General features: G+C 41.6%; 2 protein-coding genes across 3 annotated transcripts in view; one reads left to right on the top strand and one right to left on the bottom strand.

Moving 5' to 3' along the window:
- pgs1 (phosphatidylglycerophosphate synthase 1) overlaps positions 1-14,192 on the bottom strand; it is a 46,844-nt gene extending 32,652 nt beyond the window's left edge. Inside the window, exons 1-2 of the mRNA XM_080873869.1 lie at positions 14,066-14,192; positions 654-864 (exon numbers count right to left, since the gene is read on the bottom strand). Coding sequence (XP_080729995.1) covers positions 654-864; positions 14,066-14,181 — 327 coding nt within the window. The 5' untranslated portion in view covers positions 14,182-14,192. The remainder of the gene's footprint in view (positions 1-653; positions 865-14,065) is intronic.
- A 2,197-nt stretch (positions 14,193-16,389) lies between these two features.
- On the top strand, positions 16,390-20,416 carry socs3b (suppressor of cytokine signaling 3b). 2 transcript variants are annotated; one of them, XM_080872380.1, is made up of 3 exons: positions 16,390-16,608; positions 17,399-17,750; positions 17,857-20,416. In XM_080872380.1, the coding sequence occupies exons 2-3, from the start codon at positions 17,616-17,618 to the stop codon at positions 18,412-18,414; spliced, it is 693 nt and encodes a 230-aa protein (XP_080728506.1). In that variant the 5' UTR covers positions 16,390-16,608; positions 17,399-17,615; the 3' UTR covers positions 18,415-20,416. The 2 variants fall into 2 exon arrangements, with proteins under 2 accessions (XP_080728506.1, XP_080728507.1); XM_080872381.1 differs by having other exon boundaries at positions 16,406-16,460.
- The last annotated feature ends 340 nt before the right edge of the window (positions 20,417-20,756 follow it).

Here is a 20,756-nt window from a genome sequence, read left to right as displayed (position 1 = left end):
AAATTTTCATTGTAAGTGGGCTAAAGCACTTAAAAGTAGTCTAACATAAATGCTGTAATTTGATTATTTTAATAAACCATGTAACTTGGATGGATTTGATGCTGGCGTGACCACAGTGTACACGTCTGCTGTTGCTCACAGTGGTCCAAGGGACCGCTCAGGGAGTTTGTGTGTTTGCTCAGACACGTGAAATATTAGAGGGAACATTGAATGTGAGGTATTTAGAACTGAAACTTAAACCACATTATGGGAACACGTGAATCTGATATCATCTTCTTAAGACGGGAATTAACATGTGACCTCAAGTTTTTATTTTAGTGTTTAAAAAGTACCTTGTTTTTCCAGATTGTTTATACCAGAAAAATTATGTCTGGATGCCAGTTTCCTCCTCAAGTTCTCGTCAGCATCAACTAAAACATGTTTGAACAATTAATCATTGTCACCTGCAATGTGGACACTGCAGCAGAGTACACAGAGAAGAGTCTACTGTGATAATAACGCTTCCTTGGTTACCTTGTGGAATTTCATAGTGATACATGTATTAAAAGTCAACACACATCTATCAAGTTTCATATTGAACAGACTAGAGCTTTGTTCTCATTTTTAAAATAAATCCTGTGTAGTCAAACCAGCTAACATGCTCTGAGACAGACCTTCATTGCCTGGTAGAATTGGTCAGGTGACGTCAGAATGTGGATGTGGGAACCTGGCACCCGGAAGGCTGGTACATGCTCTGCCATCCATCGGAAGTGGCTGCAAAGACCTTCTGTTTGCTGGGCTCCGGCTGAGCTGGTGGGCCTGGAGACGCGATGAGGGGCTGGGTCGGTTTCAGCCAGAAGAGGGGCAAGAAGGAGCACGGAGGACCTGCAGGAAACACGGAAAGTAGAGCAGGAAACTCATTTCATGTTGATAATGATCTAATCAAAGCAACTAGAAAATAGTCTGATCAATTTTCTTTCAACCCTACAGGGGCGGGTTAAAACTGAAAAATAAAAAAGGCATAAAAATCAAGTTATTAAAGAACAGACGCTCCATAACAGCTTAGAGCTCTTGTATGATTTCAATTGGTGCCTCGATCAGCTGGCAGTTCAAGGCAATCCATATGACTCGAATAATAACTTATCAATAATTAATAACTCATCTCCCATTTACACTCCACCACATTCCATTACATTTATGTATTACAGGTGATCATCAATAGCAGAATCCCTCGAGCAAAGATTTGTAATTAGGCGGCTGCATTTGCAGTAATGTTTTTACCATAACTAAATAGATGACGTCATAATGAGAGCTGTAGTGACGTAGGGAACCTAAATCACACACAAAGTTTGTAAAGAAGTTTTAAAAAGAACAGTTTCCCACATCCAAGGATTTATCATTTCCTTTTGATGATAACCTGTAACAAACCTACTGAATATTATTTGGCTGGCAACTCATGACACCATTTTGTTTTCCATAAAAGTATATTAAACATAACATTAAATCTGCACAATTTCCCATCGCTTTCAAAGGATTATGTTAATGACCTGACGGCCATTTTACAGATAGACAGCAATTATTTGATTATTAAATAACATACAGATTTATAATTAATATAATCCATCCAAGAAGAGACGCCAAGTCTTTCCTCTCCAGCTCTTGGGCAGGGACACCAAAGTTCCCGAACCAGCCAAGAGATGTAATCCCTCAACATGTCTGCTCCAAGGCCTCCTCCTGGTAGGACATAACTGAAACAGCTCACCACCTAGTTCAATTCAATTCAATTTTATTTGTACAGCACCAAATCACAACAGTCGCCTCAAGGGGCTTTATATTGTAAGGTAGACCCTACAATAATACATACAGAGGAAAAACCCAACAATCACATGACCCCCTATGACCAAGCACTTTGGTGACAGAGAGAAGGAAAAAAATCCCTTTTAACAGGAAGAAACCTCCGCGGGGGCCATCAGTTGGGGTGAGAGACACCTAGGCATCCTAGTCAGATGCTGAGGCTAATCAGCTGCTCATGCTTGGAGATGGAGTAGGTGAGCTCCTCACCTCTTAAGTTCACTACCCAGAGCTTGTGACCTTAACTGAGGTTGGGAAAGGATCAACCAGTAAAGCGAAATTAATTAATTTACTCTTAATATATCTGTGTTTTAATAAGTACTTAAATTGAATACTATTCACTTGGGTTGTACAAAATTTTAGAAACACCTTCACCACTGTGAATATAAATTCTGCTTGCCAAAATTACAGAGGAAGTTATATTTCAAAATGAGTTAAAGATGAATTGTTCTTCTGTTAAGTGGCTGACGCAACAATCTCATCCAGCAGCTGAAACGTTCAATCATTTATCAAACTCTTCCTCTGAAGGTGGACCTTATGGTGACTTTGTTATGCAAGCTGCTGCTTCCAGGAATGACGGTGAACTTTGAAATCATCATGAAAGTTACACAGCATGTATTTTCCATCAAGCTACAGAACGGTGTCAACATCGAGGTTATAAAATTATTTAACCCAATCTGTATTAAAAGCTTTAAAATTGCTAATCTCAGTGTAATGTTTTGTAGTCTAAAGCAAGTGACTAGTCAGCAACACTAGAAAAGTTTTGTCAATCCATTTGCATTCTTCCCTTTAAAAGTGTGTAAGAAAATCGAGCTTTACATGTGGATTTCAAGGAAAATCTACTTGTTGTGGCCCAGATTACTTGTGGAGACGATCACAGGAAGAGAATCATTTTGGAGGTATTGTCTTTTTGTGCCGTCTTTCAGCATCTCAAGTGTCAATGACGTCAGAGCTTTTTACAAGCACACAAACACACTACAGTAAAACTTCCTATAAATTAGGAATAACCAGGATGTTACACCGGAGACAAGAGAGGACATGGCACTCGATAAATGATTAATTGAAATCTAGCAGAGAATTCTGCAGCAGCACAGATGGCGGTACAAGTATAAGATCCAGGGGAGCAAAAGTTTAACAAAGAATCTTATTTTAAGCCAAAATCAGCAAATTTCTTCTTTTTTTTTTTAAATCAGGTTTAACTCATGATATTATACATGGAGTTATTATGTCCCAGTGGCCTTTGAAATAAAGATAATTTACATAATGCTTCAAAATAATTGCTCATTAAGTGCATAAAGTTGTTATGAAGGTGGCTGCTGAGTAGTAAGACTCACTTCTACAAGTACTCAGAGCACGCCCAAGTCCCCATTTATTAGGTACACCAGGTCAAGTCTAATTAAAGAGCACAAGAAGTTACATTTTTAATCCGTTTCAGAGAAGTGCTGAAATCACTTTTCACTGATTTCATCACTTTTGTGAAAGGGTCTTTGGGTTCTGTCACATTATACAGACAGTTATTTCTGTTAGCCTTTTTCACGGCCATAAAATATGGAGAGGAGATCATAGAAACACCTGTCAGTAAGAAGGACTGCTACTTTATTATTTAAACTGGGTCACCAATCAGCATTTTATTTTCCAGTGGACACCTCCCACAATTCTAAGGCCAAAATTTTTTTTTTTTAAACAATTTAATGTTTTTAAAACATTCTCAGGGCCAAGAAAATATTTTTTTTGTAGTGATGGCATCAAAATGTGGAATATATGAACAGAGAATATACTTAAGTATAACTTGCAGCTTGCCAAAATAAACGTTTTGGCTCAAATTCACTTCAGTTGCAGAATCATTTGAAACCGGCACAAAAGGAAACGTATCAGTGTCGGTGTTTTTTGGAAACTAGAGCTCATTTTGAAGTTGAAGCCAGCAGCTTGTTTCAAGAAGGTTGGAACAACACACAGGAAAATTTGTGTAATGTCAAAACACACCTGGTGGATCCAGGACTTACAACGATTGTGCCATACATACTGGTTTGCATTTCATCTCAGCAAAATCCCTTTTCTATACTTTTGCTACTTCATTAGAGTCCAGATTTGCTTCCAGCCAGGCTGGGGAATGACGAGTTCATTTCACATTTGTTTATTCCATTTAATCAGCTGAGTGCAAATTCCAGTTCAAGGAAATCTGCTTCACCCTCTGAAGTCTTAGGCTACGTTCACACTGCAGGTCTTAATGCTCAATTCAGATTTTTTGATCAAATCCGATTTTTTTGTCTGCTTGTTCACACTACAAATAAAATGCGACAGCAAACGCGCTCTATTGTGAACGCTCAAAGCGGCCCGCATGCACAAAAGAAGACGTCACACACAACGCGCTCTGTTTAGACCCAGAACACACAACATTGTTTGACTGATGGCCCTTAATATAAAGACTTCGGACTTGAAAATATTGGATTTGTGCCGTTCACACTGTCATACCATGATCGGATATAGGTCGCATAGGGTCAAAAAAAAAAAAAAAAAAAAAATCGGATTTGATGCGCTTTCGCCTGCAGTGTGAACGTAGCCTTAAACAGGTGCTATAGTTTTCATTTGGGTCCACTTGGGTCTCAGTGCTGTAAAATTCATCATCAGATTTTGTGGACTTCAAATAAGCGCGGCAGGAATGACTACTCATGTGTGGCATCTTCTGCATCTGCAATAGTTTATAATTTATCATCGGTTATGAGTCAAACCCTCAGCTATCATGATCTGCTTTTTTTATTGTTTTCAAAGATTTTTCAATAAAACAAATGTTTTGTTGAGCAGAGGGACCTTGCAGGCACTGCAGTTACCAACTGCTTTACCAACTCTTTTCTAGGTGACTACAGTCTCAGCTGCCTTTAGATCACTCACAAGTTCCTCCAGAGTTGTTCTCCTTCTGGTTTCACACTGTTCTCATTATCATTGAAACTCCATGAGGTGAGATTTTGCGTGGAGCTCCAGACCTAGGAAGCTTGGCAGTTATTCTATGGTTCTTCCATTTGCCATTAATCACACCAACTATTGTCACTATCTCACCCAGCTGCTTGGCGATGGTCTTCTAGCCCATTCCAGCCTTGTGCACAATCTTGTCCCGGACATCCTTGGAAAGCTCTTTGGTCTTGGCCATGGTACAGTTTTAAATCTGGAGAAATTTGTTTCTTCTACGCACCGTTGTCTTTTACACAGGTAACAAGTTAAGAAGGCTGCCAGCTCGTTACCTGTATAAAATACACCTGGGAGCCAGAAATCTTCCTCATTGATAGGGGAGCAAATGCTTATTTCCTTCATGGAAATAAAAAATTCATTTATAACTTTTTTGAAATGAATCTTTATGGATTTTTTGGTTTTTGTTCTTTGTCTCACTGTTCAATAAACCTACCATTGAAATTATAGACTGAACTTTCTTTTGTTAGTGGGCAAACTTACAAAATCAGCAGGGGTTCAAATAAGTTTTCTGACTGTACACTTTGCACTTATTTACATTTGGTAATATATTTTATGGATGAATAAAAGTAAGTTAAAAAATGTTATTGTTATGATGTTTGGCATAACTGAAAGTACATGCAATATCAACCATCTAATCTGGTAAATTAGTAACACGACTGTGTATAAAAAAAATTTTTTTTAAAGGAGGCAGAGTCTTTGAGAGGTACTCAAAGGCCACTCTGTGAACGACTGTGTCTAAGAATAGCTCAATTTAGGAACAAATCAGTCAAACATGACTAATCAAAGCTAAATTTCAGGATTGACTGTAAAGCCCTTTACAACCCTTAGTAGTCTGATTTTTTGTAAATGAAAAACAAGATTGTTTTTTTCCTAATGAATCACTGACTGTTGATAAAAATCTGAGAAAACCCGTAAAACATGTGAAAAATGTCAGATGCTTATCTGATGAAAATATTGAGTATGACGGAAAATAATTCATGGCTGCTCAAATAAGAGTTGTATTCAGGAGCACGGATCTGTGGGAAGATGTAACCCTTCATGTGCTTTTTTCTTTTGTCTGCATCCTACATTCATCCCAAAGATGCGGCTCTTTTGTGCTTCTCACACAAGCATGCAGTCTGACAATGCAACCACATTAAAATAATTACAGGGTGGAGTGTTAACCTCAGGCATGCTTGCAACTCTTATCGGCTAATTGTCAGAAGTCCTGGCATTCCTTTACATTGTTTACAACCTTATATTAACCAGAATACAAATACACGGTCTTGCTTTTGGCATTTGACTTTATGTAAATAAATAATAATCAATAAAAGCTACAGAGTCACATCACAGTCACACAGAGTCTAATCATAAACACACAAGAGTGATAAAAAACATCAAGAAACATAACTTCCTCATTTCTACTCATCTTACTCCAAATTATCTCCCTCCTTTTACAGCGGTGCAAATTACGAACGTTATCAAACAGAGCACATCAAGCTCAGTGATTCAGCTCTGTTGTGTGACTCAGCTGACAGGAAGCCTTGACAGTTTTCTGTAAGTTGTAAAAAGACAGAATGGTGTGACAGAGGAAATAAAGATCACACTTTACAATTAATGTTCCAACAGCGTCATATAAAAATATCAGCTTTCAACTCATGTTAGGGGGACATAAAAGTCTACAAAAATAAAATAAAACAAAGTCAAAGTCGATTTATTTTAAAGGGCAGACATAGGAGGGGCATATAATCACCGCATGTCTTCTAAATAAAAGAATTACATAAGCCATCTGATGACTATAGGCAAGGCAAGTTTATTTGTATAGCACAATTCAACAACAAGGTGATTCAAAGTGCTTTACAGAGACATTAGAAACAAAAACAAATAAAAAGCATGGTTTAAAATTGATTAAAACAAGCAAACAAACGATGGAGTTAACTCCCTTTGATTTAACAGAATTAGAGGCTATGCTAGCAATGCAAGGCTTTAGCTGTTGACTTCAATGAACAGAGGAGCTGTTCAGTTCGTCATGTGTATGCACCGCATCTGATTTGATTTAAAGCATGTGACTTAAAAGTCCTTGTAATTTTAAAGGACTTACATCCTCATTCTTGTCAACTGATCCACAGCCTATTCATTTAGCAAACAGGAAATGCTACTTGTTATATTTTAGACCTCGTAAGATGTAAATCCAGAACTTGCAGAAGCCAAAACACTAAACGTACTGAAAGGTGAAGAGATGAGTAAGACGAAGAGCTCCGAGCACTGATGCCACAGATACTAATCCAACTTAGCGTAAATGGGACGTGGTGGGATGACCAACCACAGTTGACAGTATAAGATGGACATAGCCACTATGATGTCACTCATGGGTTTTGGGCTCCATATCTTAAACCTGGTCTAGAGCAGGGGTGTCAAACTCATTTCACATCATGGGCCACATACAGCCCACTTCTTAAGTGGGTCGGACCAGTGAAAATCCCCTTTCTGTAAGTGTAAAGACATTTAACTACACACATTCGATATAAGAAAAAGAAGTGCGATGTCAATAGCACAGCTTTTTTTTTTCTACATGATAAAGAAATGCTGCTGTGGTTAACAAAGATTTGTAAAATTAGAGAAAAGGTCCTGGTAGATCATTTTCCAGATTCTCCTATAGTTACAAAACTGATTTATTCACAGATATGTTTATGTGGACCCTTTTTAAAAAAAAAAAACAAAAAAAAAAACCCCAGACATTTCTATAGTCAATAGTCAAAAAAGGAACTTTTCGGTCATTTAAATGTTTATCTATTACTTAATTACTTTGTTGTAGTATTAACGGCCGTGGGTGACATGTTTATCGGTAGGAAAAGCTGTAAAACTTATGAAAATGCAGTAAAAACTTCAAAATCTATGCTCTACTTGACATTTTTTAAAGCCGTCCAGTGGGGCAGATTGAAGTCCTTACTGGCCCCCAGGTCTTATGTTTGACACCACTGGTCGAGAGGTTGTAAGATACCAGCAAGATGAATTCAACAACTTTGACAGTATAGAAGACAGACACGGATTCCACATCACAACAGTGAAGCCAACACTGAAATGCTTTGATAAATGCTTAGCCAATGAGCACGCGGTTTCACAGCCAGATCCTCGTCACATCCAAGTGAAACTGAAGCACAAATTTATTTACAAAATGCACCAACACCATAAACTTGGCGGAGGTCCAGTTGATGCATGGGTAAAGCTTCTTACTAAAGATGCAAGCAGACAGCTGCCACTGTTGGCACACCTGTCAAAGTCAGTCACATCGCCAGCTTTAACGCTTGTGATTATGAAAAGTGACAAGTCCTGAAAAAAAAAGAAAAGAATTCAAATTTAACCATAACCTGTAGGTCCTCAAGAATCCCTAAAAATGTTGAACATGCCAAACGTTTCAAATAATGAAGTCAGAGTATCCCTGTGAATGAAAAAGTCTCAAGAAGGCTTCAGAATGCCCTAAGCACTTGTTATTTTCTACTTTTAACGCTGTATTGCACCACAGCGAGAAACATCTCTCAGGTACACAACTCTGTGTGAATACAGAGCTCCACCCCTCTTGTCAAACCTTGTGTTTGTGAAGGGCAGCCAATCAGAAGAAAGGCTCTGACCCTAAAAGTATACGTGCTGAAATGGCTCGTTTTAAACAGGATAAACTGAGATTTAGCACCCAGACCCAGATAGGATAAATAGAGATTTTTTTATTTTTTTAAACTGTAAATCAAGTAAAGCCACTCCAGTAGAAGAATAAAAAATGAGCCCATCTATGTTTTGGTTATAATACTAGGGACTTGTTACAGCATGTGTGCACAAAGTCCAAAGTTCTAGCATTCATAAAAGAGCCATTCCCAAACTGCTGCCAAGAAAGCATGAAAGCAATATACTATGGAATGTTCGTTTTTAAATTCCACAAACTATTTCCTTCTGGGAAGCAGACTCGACCCAGGAACTACAGTTCACACCAAAAAAAAAAGTAATGAATGTCTACACCAAGTTGTAAACCTTCAGGGTTAAAAAAAAATGAAACCAGCAGAGAAGTTGCTCTAATTTTCTAACTTCAGTCACAACAATAAATTTAAAGCCTGGCACAAAAGATGATTTGGGGGGGTTGTAGTTACTCCTTCATATCACTGTACAGCTGTATCATTTTAAGGCTTAAAGTTAAAGGCATGGCTTTGATAGACAGGTGCCCTGTAGCACTTAGCTGGGTACCTGTATCTGTAAGCTGTGGAGTTTAAGCATGCCAAGCAAGCAGCATCTATAAGTGCACTTATAGATCTGGTGTTTAAATGCACTTACACATTTAATCGAACAGTATAATGTACACAAGAGTGACAAATATGCCACGCAATCGTCTTCCCCATGAGAATCCTGCAGATCCAGAGATTTATTCTAAAAACTGTACACAGGCAAGCTGCTCATCATAGCAGGATGGAAAGAAGAATGTCCCCAACTTTTTCAGTCAATGTCTTACGTCACGAAGATGACAGCCAAGTAATCAGGCTGAATTCTTCACATGGTACAATTTTCTTTTTTATCTTCTTTTGAAACCATCCCTCAAAGACTATTTATAAGCCACTAAGTCAACATGAATGACTGCTGGGACACCCTAAAACCTGTTTACCTCCCCTACAGGGAATACAGTTGTTTTTAATTTCTCAGCTTTTCCTGTTCTGTCAAGTGAAAAATGACTGAAGTGAAAAGCTCTTTTTTCTGAAGTCTAAAGACGACTCAGGCGTGTCACTCCACGTGTTGATTTGAATAGACCCCAACAGCTGCTTGAGTTTAGTTGCAGCTGTGTGCTAGCTGTCACACAACAAGACTGGAGTGAAGGTGGTTGTCAGAAAGGTGTAGTAGTTTAGTATTAGTCACACGCAACGTTACAAAACAACCACAGCACAGCCAAGGCTTGTCTTAGTTAACCTAACACCACAGGTGAAAACAGTGCTTCACCCTCTGTACTAGCGTGTGACGCAGAAGGGCGACCTCTGATCTAGATAGTAACGGCTGCATGGTTACTATCTAGACGGATTTCTCAAGTCCATTTAACATGATCCATCCACTGCGGCTGAGAGAGAAGCTACAGGAAATGTAAGTAATCATGTCCACCATCTCATGGATTGCATACTACCTGACACACAGTCTGCAGTATCTGAGACTTTATGATTTGTTGAGGTGCCATACTGGAGCTCCACAGGGAATTGTGCTTTTTCACATTGCCTTGTACACCTCAGGCTTTTCAGTAAAACTCAATATACTATGTTATTACTAATGGGAGAGAGTGGGAGCACAGAACACTAGGATATTATTTTGTGGAGTATTCTGGGAGGAATCATCTGCTTCTGAATGTGAATAAAATCACATAGACTACTGAAGGATGAGTACGGCTATACAACTCCTGTCTATCCTGTTGATGTGGTGGAGGAGTACCTGTGCGCCCGGGTTTCCACATCAATAACAAGCTGAACTGGAAGCCCAACACAGAGGCTCTAAACAAGACAGAGAAGAGCAGCAGTGGTGGGTGCCAAAAAAGAAAAAAGAAAAAGACAACATAATATTGCAATATTCCGTGTGGAAATATTGTGTCACTACAGGCACACTAGATATACTTATTTTATTAGAGGGCTAACCATTCTGCAATAACGTTAGCCAAGGAAACTAGAGTCACAACTCCAACAGAGTGACTCTAGGAGCCTGTGGCGGGGACTAAGGACAATAACGGACTATAAAGCACCAACAACCGGTATGACGAACGCGGCCGTGACTCTGGCAGACGAGCTGAACACTTTCTATGCTCGCTTCGAGGCTGCAGCTAAGGTCTCCAACAATGCTAGTGTTAGCGGCGCTAACGGCTGCAGACAGGAAGATACTGCCAGCACCGGAAACGTTCTCGTCATCTCCGAGCATGAAGTAAGGAGAGCCTTCAAGAGAGTGAACACCAGGAAAGCAGCAGGACCAGACGGCATCCCAGGTCGTATCCTAAGAGACTGCGCATACCAGCTAGCTCCTGTGTTCACTGAGATATTCAACATCTCTTTATCTCAGTCGGTGATCCCCACATGCTTCAAAGAGTCCATCATTGTTCCTGTCCCGAAGAAACCCCACCCTGCTTCTCTCAATGACTATCGCCCTGTAGCCCTCACCTCAGTAGTGATGAAGTGCTTTGAACGCCTGGTCAGAGACTTCATCATTTCTTCACTACCAGACACACTGGACCCACTACAGTTCGCTTACCGTCCAAATCGTTCCACAGACGATGCCATCTCTCATCTCCTCCACACATCACTCACTCACTTGGACACTAGAAGGGGGAATTATGTTAAAATGCTCTTCATAGACTACAGCTCTGCATTTAACACCATAATTCCCTCCACACTCACCACCAAGCTGGAGCATCTGGGACTCAGCTCATCTATGTGTCAGTGGATCTCCAACTTCCTAACTGGCAGACCACAGGCAGTAAGGATGGGCGGACATGTCTCAGCCTCCACCACTCTCAGCACTGGAGCCCCCCAGGGGTGTGTTCTGAGCCCCCTGCTGTACTCTTTGTACACATATGACTGTGTGGCCACTACCAGCTCCACCACCATCATCAAGTTTGCTGACGACACCGTCGTGGTGGGCCTGATCTCTGATAACAACGAGACGGCCTACCTGAAGGAGATTAGGAATCTGGAGAACTGGTGCCAGAGGAACAACCTCCTTCTAAACGTCAGTAAGACAAAGGAGCTGATAGTGGACTTCAGCACTAAGCAGGAGAGGAACTACCAGACCCCCGTCATCAACGAGTGCCCAGTGGAGAGAGTGGACAGCTTCAAATACCTCGGAGTTCACATCACGCAGGACCTGTCATGGTCCTGTCACATCAACACTGTGGTGAAAAAGGCCCGACAGCGTCTCTACCACCTCAGACGCTTGAGAGACTTCCAACTGCCCTCCAAGGTGCTCAGGAACTTTTACTCGTGCACCATAGAGAGCATCCTGGCAGGAAACATCTTAACCTGGTTCGGGAACAGCACCATGCAGGACAGACGAGCTCTACAGAGGGTTGTGCGGTCAGCTGAGCGCACCATCCGCTCCGAGCTCCCTGACCTGCACTCAATCTACAGCAGGCGGTGCTGGACCAAGGCCAGGAAGATCGTGAAGGACCTCAGCCATCCCAACAACAGACTGTTCTCTCTGTTGAGGTCAGGAAAGCGATTCTGCTCCCTGAAGACCAACACAGAGAGACTGAGGAGGAGCTTCTTCCCGTAGGCGATACGGTCTCTCAATCACACCACCACACAGTACTGACCCAAACATATGGTTCTTACACACACACTGGACTTTCTGGACTTTGGTTTTGCACAACACTGGTCACTATATTCTTCATTTCCGGTTAATACTTGTACAGCTGCTGTTATTGTGTATATATTTATTTATATTTAGATTCCTTCATACATTCTTATATAGTTCTATATTGTGTATTGTGTATTTTGTTGTACAGTTATTTTATTTTCAACTTTAATTTATATATTTATCTTTATCTTATTCTTCCCAGTTAAATTTACCCTTCATTCTAATTTGTGTTGTACAGTTATTTCATTTTTAACCTTAATTTATATTCTATTCCTTCCTAGTTAAATTTACCCTTTTTAATTTTTCATATTTATTTCCTATCTTATTCATAGCCTTTTCCTTTTTTGTTCTCTTTAGGTCACGAGCAGTTGTCCAAGCATTTCACTACATATCGTACTGTGTATGACTGTGTACGTGACAAATAAAATTTGAATTTGAATTTGATTTAAATGAACTGAACCGAAAAACTATCCAGCAATAGACTAATTGCAACTCTTGGTGACTAATGGTTGCCCAGAGTTTGAGGACGTTGTGCACTCATGATCACTTGCACAGGTCGCCCGATCGGACGCAACTGTCTGCAAACAGGTGCAGTGTAACTAACTGCAGTTTTTCTGACAGATTATTGAAGGTTTATAAACAACTGCCATTTATTTTTCTATTATCAAAAGCAGATTGCATGTAATTACCAAGTAGACCCCATTCAATCGCACACTGATAGCAGACTCTCTCATGCCAACATTTATGACAGGTTTTAGTGACAATGTTCATATGCTTTACAAGCTTATTTTACAGCAAAAATAACTGAAGCGAGATAACTTTATCTTACTGGATTTTGAGGACATAATTTGCTGTGTCTTGTTACTCCCAAATCTAACTAGCTAGTTCTACTTCATCACAAAGCTCAGAGCCTTTAAAGCTGGGGTCCCCAATCCCAGTCCACGAGGGCCGGTGTCCTTGCAGGTTTTAAATCTCACCCTGGGTCAACACACCCGTATCACATGAGTTCATTACCAGGCCTCTGGAGAACTTCAAAACATGTTGAGATGCAGGGAGAGCAGGGAACAGCTGGGGGACAGAGTGTCTCGAGAGTTGGAGACAGATGGAAAGGTGAAGATGCAAGGAGTAGAGGTGGTAAAGGTGGATGAGTTGGTCAACCATCCAAAGCAACAGTCAGTGCATGAGACAGGTGCAGCAGGTGGAGACGATTGCCTGGGGTGATTTTTGAGGAGGATAGCAGTAAGAGTGAAAGGGAAGGATTAGAAGGTGGTAGTGAGACCTGCTGTGATGTGTGGTTTGAAGACTGTGGCACTGACCCAAAAAAAAGATGAAGACAAGACGCCGAGCTGGCACTGACCATGATGGACAAGATTAGAAATTAGTATATCCGACAGACAGCTCGGATTGAGCAGTGTGAAGACAGGGAGACAAAGCTGGGCTGGAGGTCGATGCTAAAGATAGGGTGAGATGAAGGGAAATGATCCGCTGTGGCAACCCCTAAGGCCGAAAGACTATCATTATTACATCATAAGTTCAACTGCTATTTCCAAAATAAAAAAACAAATAAAACATAGCTGGTTTCTTATTCATTCCCATGGTGCACTGCGTGTCAGTTATGAAAACTTCCCCATATGGTTGCTGAGTCTCGTGAAGTTCATTACTGGATATTGATGCGCTAAATGTGACTCTAACTATGGTTATCATTTGCTGTAAACGTGTTATTTTCACTCGAAATAAGTCGGGGTTGGTGGCCAGACATGTTCACGTATAAAGGATTTTAAGACTTCGTGAAAACAGAGGGTCAAAATATTCGTGTCCGATGATGGGTGCATTAGCAAGAGCTACACTAGCAAGGCAAGCTAGAGGTGAGAAAGGCGCTAAGAGAAGTAACACTACAGCGGCAGAAAAAGCGCACTTTTGTCCTCGTGTGTCTTACCCTCCTCGCCGGTCCCGTGCACGGAACACCCGGTCAGATATCCGGGTAAAAACCCCAGCTATGGCCGGTGAGTACACGGAGTACACCAGCCTCCTCCAGGACATGGGAGCCGCCATTGCTGCAGCACTGCGAGTTTGAAAAAACTTTATAGACACCCCTCTCAGTTCACATACACAGACGCTTTCTACACTGTGCAGTACACAAGATTGTAGTGACAGCTCAAACCGTGCCAAGCAACTTCAATTCAGTTCAATTCAGTTGTATTTGTATTGCTTCAAAGCACAACAACATTTGCCTGAAGGCGCTTTAAACTGAAAGGTAAAGACCTTACAATAATAAGACCCTACTGTAATAGGTAAGGTGCTTTTCTTTTAATTAAATAAATTAAATATCGCTGGTTTGGGATCTGTTTTTCTGTGATTTTGGGGGTGATTTTAAGTGTCTTTTAATAACCTGCAAATTATTTATGCTCCATTTTTAAATTAACCACCAAGGCACTCTTTAAAAAAGACATATGTGACCACAGAAAAGCTTAAAGATATATTTTTGGTAACACATCTTCCTGTTCAGTTACCTGTTAAAGGTGTGCCTTGAAGATTTTCAGTCATGCAATGCATGACGTGCATTGTTTCAGCCGACTGATAAATGTGTGTGTATGTGTTTATATTTGGAAGGCTCATAGCACATGAGAATCTTCATTACTGCTGTCTTATAACAACAATACTCGCAGCAGTACGTTTCAGTAGAATGATATGGAGAACAATCAGGACTATCTAACTTTACTGCTTTATTGATTTCAAAACACTTTAAATATGAGTTGATATCTTTTATGGCCTTACAGCCTATGTTTGTTCTTGGATTGTTAATGAACATATTAGAAAGAAAGACCAGTAATCATAGCATTTGTAATTGATTCTCACTATTTTTCAGAGTAAATTTAAACCTTTTTCTCCTCTAAAGTTACAGATTTGGCTCTTAATTTAAAACGAGTCACTCTTTCAACCTTTCATTACATATAGGGCATTTGCATGCTCAAGCAACACTGTAGGCTGTTGCTCAAGAGCATTTGCAGTAAGTCAGATGTTTCCTGACACGGACACGACACAGCGGACTGAGGGACCCCTATCTTTAAACATAAGCCAGTTTGTTGTAGGTCAGATGCTATTTATCCTTCATGCTGTTAAGAAAGAGAAGGGAGAATGCAATGACAGCCCATGTTGATGCTGAATAGCTTGAAAATATCTGACCTTAAGGTAAGGCTTTGTTTATGGAAACTCAGCAGAGAGATTTGTAACAGCACAAGGAAATAGACATAAACCTTGAAAGTAGGTTACTTGATTATTTCAGTGAAACACCTAAAAAAAAATTCTACCTGTGCTTTTTTTCTTAATTTGTGCACATGTGCTTTTGTATTCTGTGTTTGTCCAAACAAACTACAGCAAATTTAATAAATAGTAGAGTAACATTCACTGCGGTACAGTTTTAAAATACTTGAGTCTTTACTCAACCTCAGCAGATTAAATATTGAATAGATACGAGTACTTTAATTCACAGCATTATGACAACTTTTCACCTAGATACAAATTTAGGGGTGCTTTTTTAAAAATAAAAAAATAATAATACTTCTCCTACCTATCTGGGATTACTGAGACCTGATATGTATTAAAACTAAGAATAATATTTGCATACATTAAGATCTTCTGCATCAGTAAAAGTAACCCTGCTAAAAACAAAAAAAAAGTAAATAAGATTTTTATTACAATCCTGCTGATTTTCCTTTAGGGAGAAAGAACAAAATGTCTTCTACGGGTGTGAATATGTTTATATAACCCATATTTTCGGGGGAAATGCTGATTTCTACATAGATATCAACACTTGGATGCATTATTTTATATGGAACTGAGGATTTTTAATGCTTTAACGGCAGATCTGAGTGTTAGATGAATGCAGAAAAAAAGAAGGGTCCTGCAGTGCATGTACAAGCATATTATGGTTAGTTATTATAGCGAGAATATGTGGAGTATGTCTCTAAAACATGAGCCATAGCTGCGGTTTTATATTGTGCCATATGTGGAGCTTTTAACTTTTTCACCTTGTCGAGAAGGGAATCCAGCAGCAGTACCAGGAAACAGCCCGGTAAAGGTCACGCTGATTATTTATTGGCGATCCGCCAAGAGCGGGCGCGAGCCCGCGCGTGTGTTCTTTTGCGTGCGTGAGCGTGCGTTCGTGTGTTTACTGGAAGAACCTCTGAACGGAGGGGGGCGGAGCTTTACGAACATCGGCTTTACTCACTTGAAACAACCTCCAGTAAACCTCCTCCCCTCCCCTCCTCCCCCAACACACACACACGGGGAGTTCTCCGGCAGATACCGCTGCCGACACATTCCTCTGCTCGGTAAGGAAACCCACACGCTCTTTTGGATACTTTTTTATGGATTTTAATGCCTGAGTTAATATTTTTTCAAGCACTACTTTCGGGTAGTTTGCGTATCTTTTCTTTTGGCGACGAGCGGCTGCGGCGCTGGGCTGAGTGTATCCACAAGGTAAGTTAAAACATTTAAAAGCGGTTCGCTGGTCATCGTCTTAAAGTAGGCAAAATGACAGAAAACTGGGGTATGGGGCACTTTAAAGCGCTGTGGTTTTATTTAGCAGCTCGGGATCTCGCTGAAGACGGTCCTAAAAGTGTTAATGCTCGGGGGGTTCGCAGTATCATCAGTAGTGGACCGAGTTTAACGCCAGTGGCTCCGTAGCAGTTCTGAGTCGCTATGGCGCCTGCACTGTCCGGTGAAGCCGACTTCCAATTCCCGTAGAGCCTGCAGGGTATCTTGGGAAACCAGAACCAGACGGGACACCTTTTCAGTCATCGTGAAACCGGAGAACGGGGCCTCCGAGCAGGAATACAGCTATTTAGCAAAGAGAAATGGAGGGGGTTAATAGAAGAAAAAAATTGCGCTGGCTGTACTCTTTCACAGTGACCCCGATTCAGAAATCCCTTGTTGCGGTGCGCCCGATCGAAGACAATTGAAAGCAATCAGGATCCAGTTGCTGTCTGGCTGCACGGTGCAGCAGCACGAGTAAGCAGTGCATTCATTTAAACTAAATATAACCTGCCTGCTCGCTGCCCGCTCATGCCATATGCATTTGTTACAGTCGCCATAACTGCATTTTTATGGGGGTAAACTGAGAGCTTCAGTGTGGCACAGTGGCCATTTATTTCTCACTGCCTATGCAGGAGTGAAATTCAAATGGGGCTCCATGGCTCTATATTTGCAAGCCAAGATGAGGTTATATATAGCTGGAAGTGCTTAATCTTTGCTCACTGTCTCCCTCCAGCTGTGTATAGGTGCTCTCTACCAGCCCCTCTCTGGATGCATCAGACTCCTCTTCCCCGGGGCCCTGGACCCGGTGTGTGACCCCGCCATCCTCACCCCGCTCCCCCCCTCGTCTCCCCTCTCGCTCTGCTGCCGACTCTCTTCCACCTGTCCAATCCCGCGCTCCTTTTCTGGGCCCCCTGCCTCTCGATCAGCAGGGAGAGGCAGGGGGCCATGGCATGGCCATGGTAACCTTTGCAGGACACAACCCCCTTGCCATGAGCAGCATCACCTCTCCAGAGGGCAGGGTTCAGGGGTCGAACTTTACCCCACATCATTTCAAGCCCTTCAGCTCGCATGAACACTACCAGCAGGTCAGTCACATCTGAGGAGTTAGCTAAACTATTACGTTTTGTGTGTGTGGTTTCTTTGGCATTCTTGGAAATTCAACATGGCTTTTTTTTTTTTTACCCGTTTCAGGTGATGCGTGCACTGCATAAGCTTCAGCAGAGTGGCTTTTACTGGGGAGCTGTCGGAGGCCGGGAAGCCAGCTCCCTGCTACGCTCTCAACCCCCTGGCACTTTCCTGGTCCGTGACTCCTCAGACCACCACCACTTCTTCACACTCTCTGTCCAGACAACTAAGGGAACCAAGAATCTGCGAATCCACAGTGAGGGAGGAGGCTTCTTCCTACAGCCAGACCCCCAAAATACCCAGGAGCTCCCGCAATTTGACTGTGTGCTGAAACTCGTTGCGCACTACATGGGGAAGGGGCAAGATACTGAAGGGACCAAGGAACGGGCGAGTGGGGACAATCCAGGAGAGACAAAAACAAAGGCACACAATGTTTATCTGATCCATACCGGTGGGGAGAAAATCCCACTGGAATTGCGTCGACCCCTCTCGACTTGTCTCTCCAGCCTGCAGCACATGTGCAGGAGGACGCTGAACAATCAGGGCTTGGGGGCGTCTGAGCGGACTGAGCAGCTCCCGGACACACTTAGAGACTACCTGGAGGAGTATGATGCTCCTATATGACTGACAGGAACTGCGACAGGTTCTACTGCATGGACCAAGTGCCAGGATTACAGCACGGACCAGCTCTCGGTGAATGCGAGATTGTCTGTGTGGACATAAACTGACCAGACTGAGCCTTAAGTGCTAACATGAGGTCAGTTTTCCAGAATCAGCTGATCACTGATCTACTCTGGGTCACCCGCTGACCTTCTGGGGATGAGGAGTGTGATTTGGGTAACCGACGATTACCTCGTCCGTCCTGCTTTGCAAAAACACACAAAAACAAAAACACTGACCACTCAAGTGAGTGGCAGATGAAGCCTGAGGTCAAAGGTCAACGTTTCCTATGACTGACTGAGACGCAGAGCAGTGCCTCGTAGAAGATTAACCTGACTGGTCAATATTAACGATGGCAGCGAAAGGCATGATCAATGCACCACCAGTGATATTTTGGTGGGTTTAATGTGCTTCAAAGCTGCTGCTGTCTGCGTGACATTTACAACTGGACAGACAAACGGCAGTGGGTAGAGAGAGTGGGGGGTGGGGGGTTTCAGAGAAAAGGCAAAGTCCAAACGAGGGGGGCCCTGTACAGAGAACGCACAGGATTTGTTTGTCTGAGCGTGAGTGTGTGTGTGAGTGTGTTTGTGTTGTGGTGGTGCACACATTTCCATTGCTGCTTCCCGCAAGTGTTGCCTCATAGAGGGGGAGTGGGATGGTCATGCACTCTAGCTCCACATATGCAAACACACACCCACACCCTCAAACACACGCACAGGTATAGACCACATGAAGGTTTTGTTAGCATGGGAGTTTTGGGGGGATGGGGGGAGGTTAAAAAAATAATTACTAAGCATTTTCTTCTCCTATGTGTTCCTTGTTCCTGATCCATAACCATTTGACTGCCCAGCCCCCCCTCCCCCTGCCTTTTTGTTTCAGAGATGCATGTATGCTTTGACAGTGACAGAAAACAGGCCGCTCTTGCCGAGACAAAAGCTTTTTTACCGGGACAAAAGCCCTGGCATGGGACCAAACAAAACAGCAGACCTTATTTTTATCCCGACTGGCTGGAAAAATGTCAGCGACACTGTAAAGCTCCTTGGGGGAATGATGATATTGGTGATGATCCCAAAGATGCGGAGAGGGCGAGGATTTTAAAGCAGAGGGAGGAGTGGGATTGGGAGAAGGAAACTGAAAAGGAGGGGTAGACTTGGGGGAGAAAGGTGGGAGGAGACATACTGGTATACAGCTAAACAAAAACTCCGATAAGAGGAAATGATAGAGCACAACAGGACGCCGCTCCTGTAAATATAACTGCCCTGTGTGAGGGGGAAAAAGATTTTAGCTGAGTCTTATTTCTGTCTTGGATTATCATCTCCGGCTCATTTCTATTTGTTAAAATGCCCCAGTGTGTTTGAATATCTGTCTGCCTTCTCCTGTAACTTCAGAAAGGATTTGTATTTTTTACTTTTTTGTCTACTTTTCCATCATAACCTCTGGAGGAGGAGAAGTGAACAGTTGGACTTGTCTGAATGTTAAGGATACACTACACTTTTCCCTCAAGTGATTCTTAAAAAAGAAAAGAAAACAGCCTTTTGTAAACCAGAATTCAAAACTTAGATTTGATCAAAAAAAGGAAGTGCTTTTGCTGTTTGACCCGTACCTGTGATCCATATTGGAGTGGCAGCCTTTTATGTTTTTGTCTGTTTGAGCTCACATGGCCACTCGAGGCGAGGGCGGCACACTTTTTTTTTTTTTTGGTCAAATCTGGGTCACATCAACACCAACTCTTTCTTCTTTTTTTTTTTTTTTTAAAACATGTGTTGCACCGGTGGACCACGTGTATGTGAATCATATTGTCTTTTATAAAGACTCTCTCGCAACAGGCTGGCCACTAGTCTGGCAATACAAGCTGTAATACCTGAAATGACAAAGCATTACAGAAATAAATGAAAAGGAACGTTGCACATATTTATATTTCTAAAATATTTCAATAATTTATATTAAAAAGCACTATTTTTACAAAAGTCAATGCATTTGCCTTGTGTCTTAATTTACTGTTTTGTTTTGTTTTTCTTCTTTTGAACTTCCACCAATTCAATATTGACTGCACACACTTTTAATTTACTCTAATAAATTGTAAAATGGTTTTTATTCCAGCAATTCCTGGCCTCACAGCAAGACTATTTACTTACAATTGGGATTTCCTAGTTAAACAAAGCAGTGTTTATTCAGTCGGCACACTTTGAAAAAGAGTGAGCAGCAGCACACGAGGAGGACGCACATTCATCACCGGGTTAAAGTTGCTCCGATCCACGCTTCTCCGTTTCTTTGCCAGAGGATTGTGGATAAATTCCACAGGGATT

The sequence above is a fragment of the Rhamphochromis sp. 'chilingali' genome (assembly GCF_963969265.1).
Source record: "Rhamphochromis sp. 'chilingali' genome assembly, chromosome: 22".
NCBI classification, from domain to species: domain Eukaryota; kingdom Metazoa; phylum Chordata; class Actinopteri; order Cichliformes; family Cichlidae; genus Rhamphochromis; species Rhamphochromis sp. 'chilingali'.
Note: the sequence above shows the minus strand (reverse complement) of the source record. Positions and strands in the feature narration are given on the sequence as shown.

Bases quoted from the DNA above. Each gene is read 5' to 3' on its own strand.
- socs3b (XM_080872380.1), top strand. From the start codon at position 17,616: ATGGCCATGGTAACCTTTGCAGGACACAACCCCCTTGCCATGAGCAGC. The intron at 17,751-17,856 runs GTCAGTCACATC...TACCCGTTTCAG, and splicing joins CGCATGAACACTACCAGCAG to GTGATGCGTGCACTGCATAA.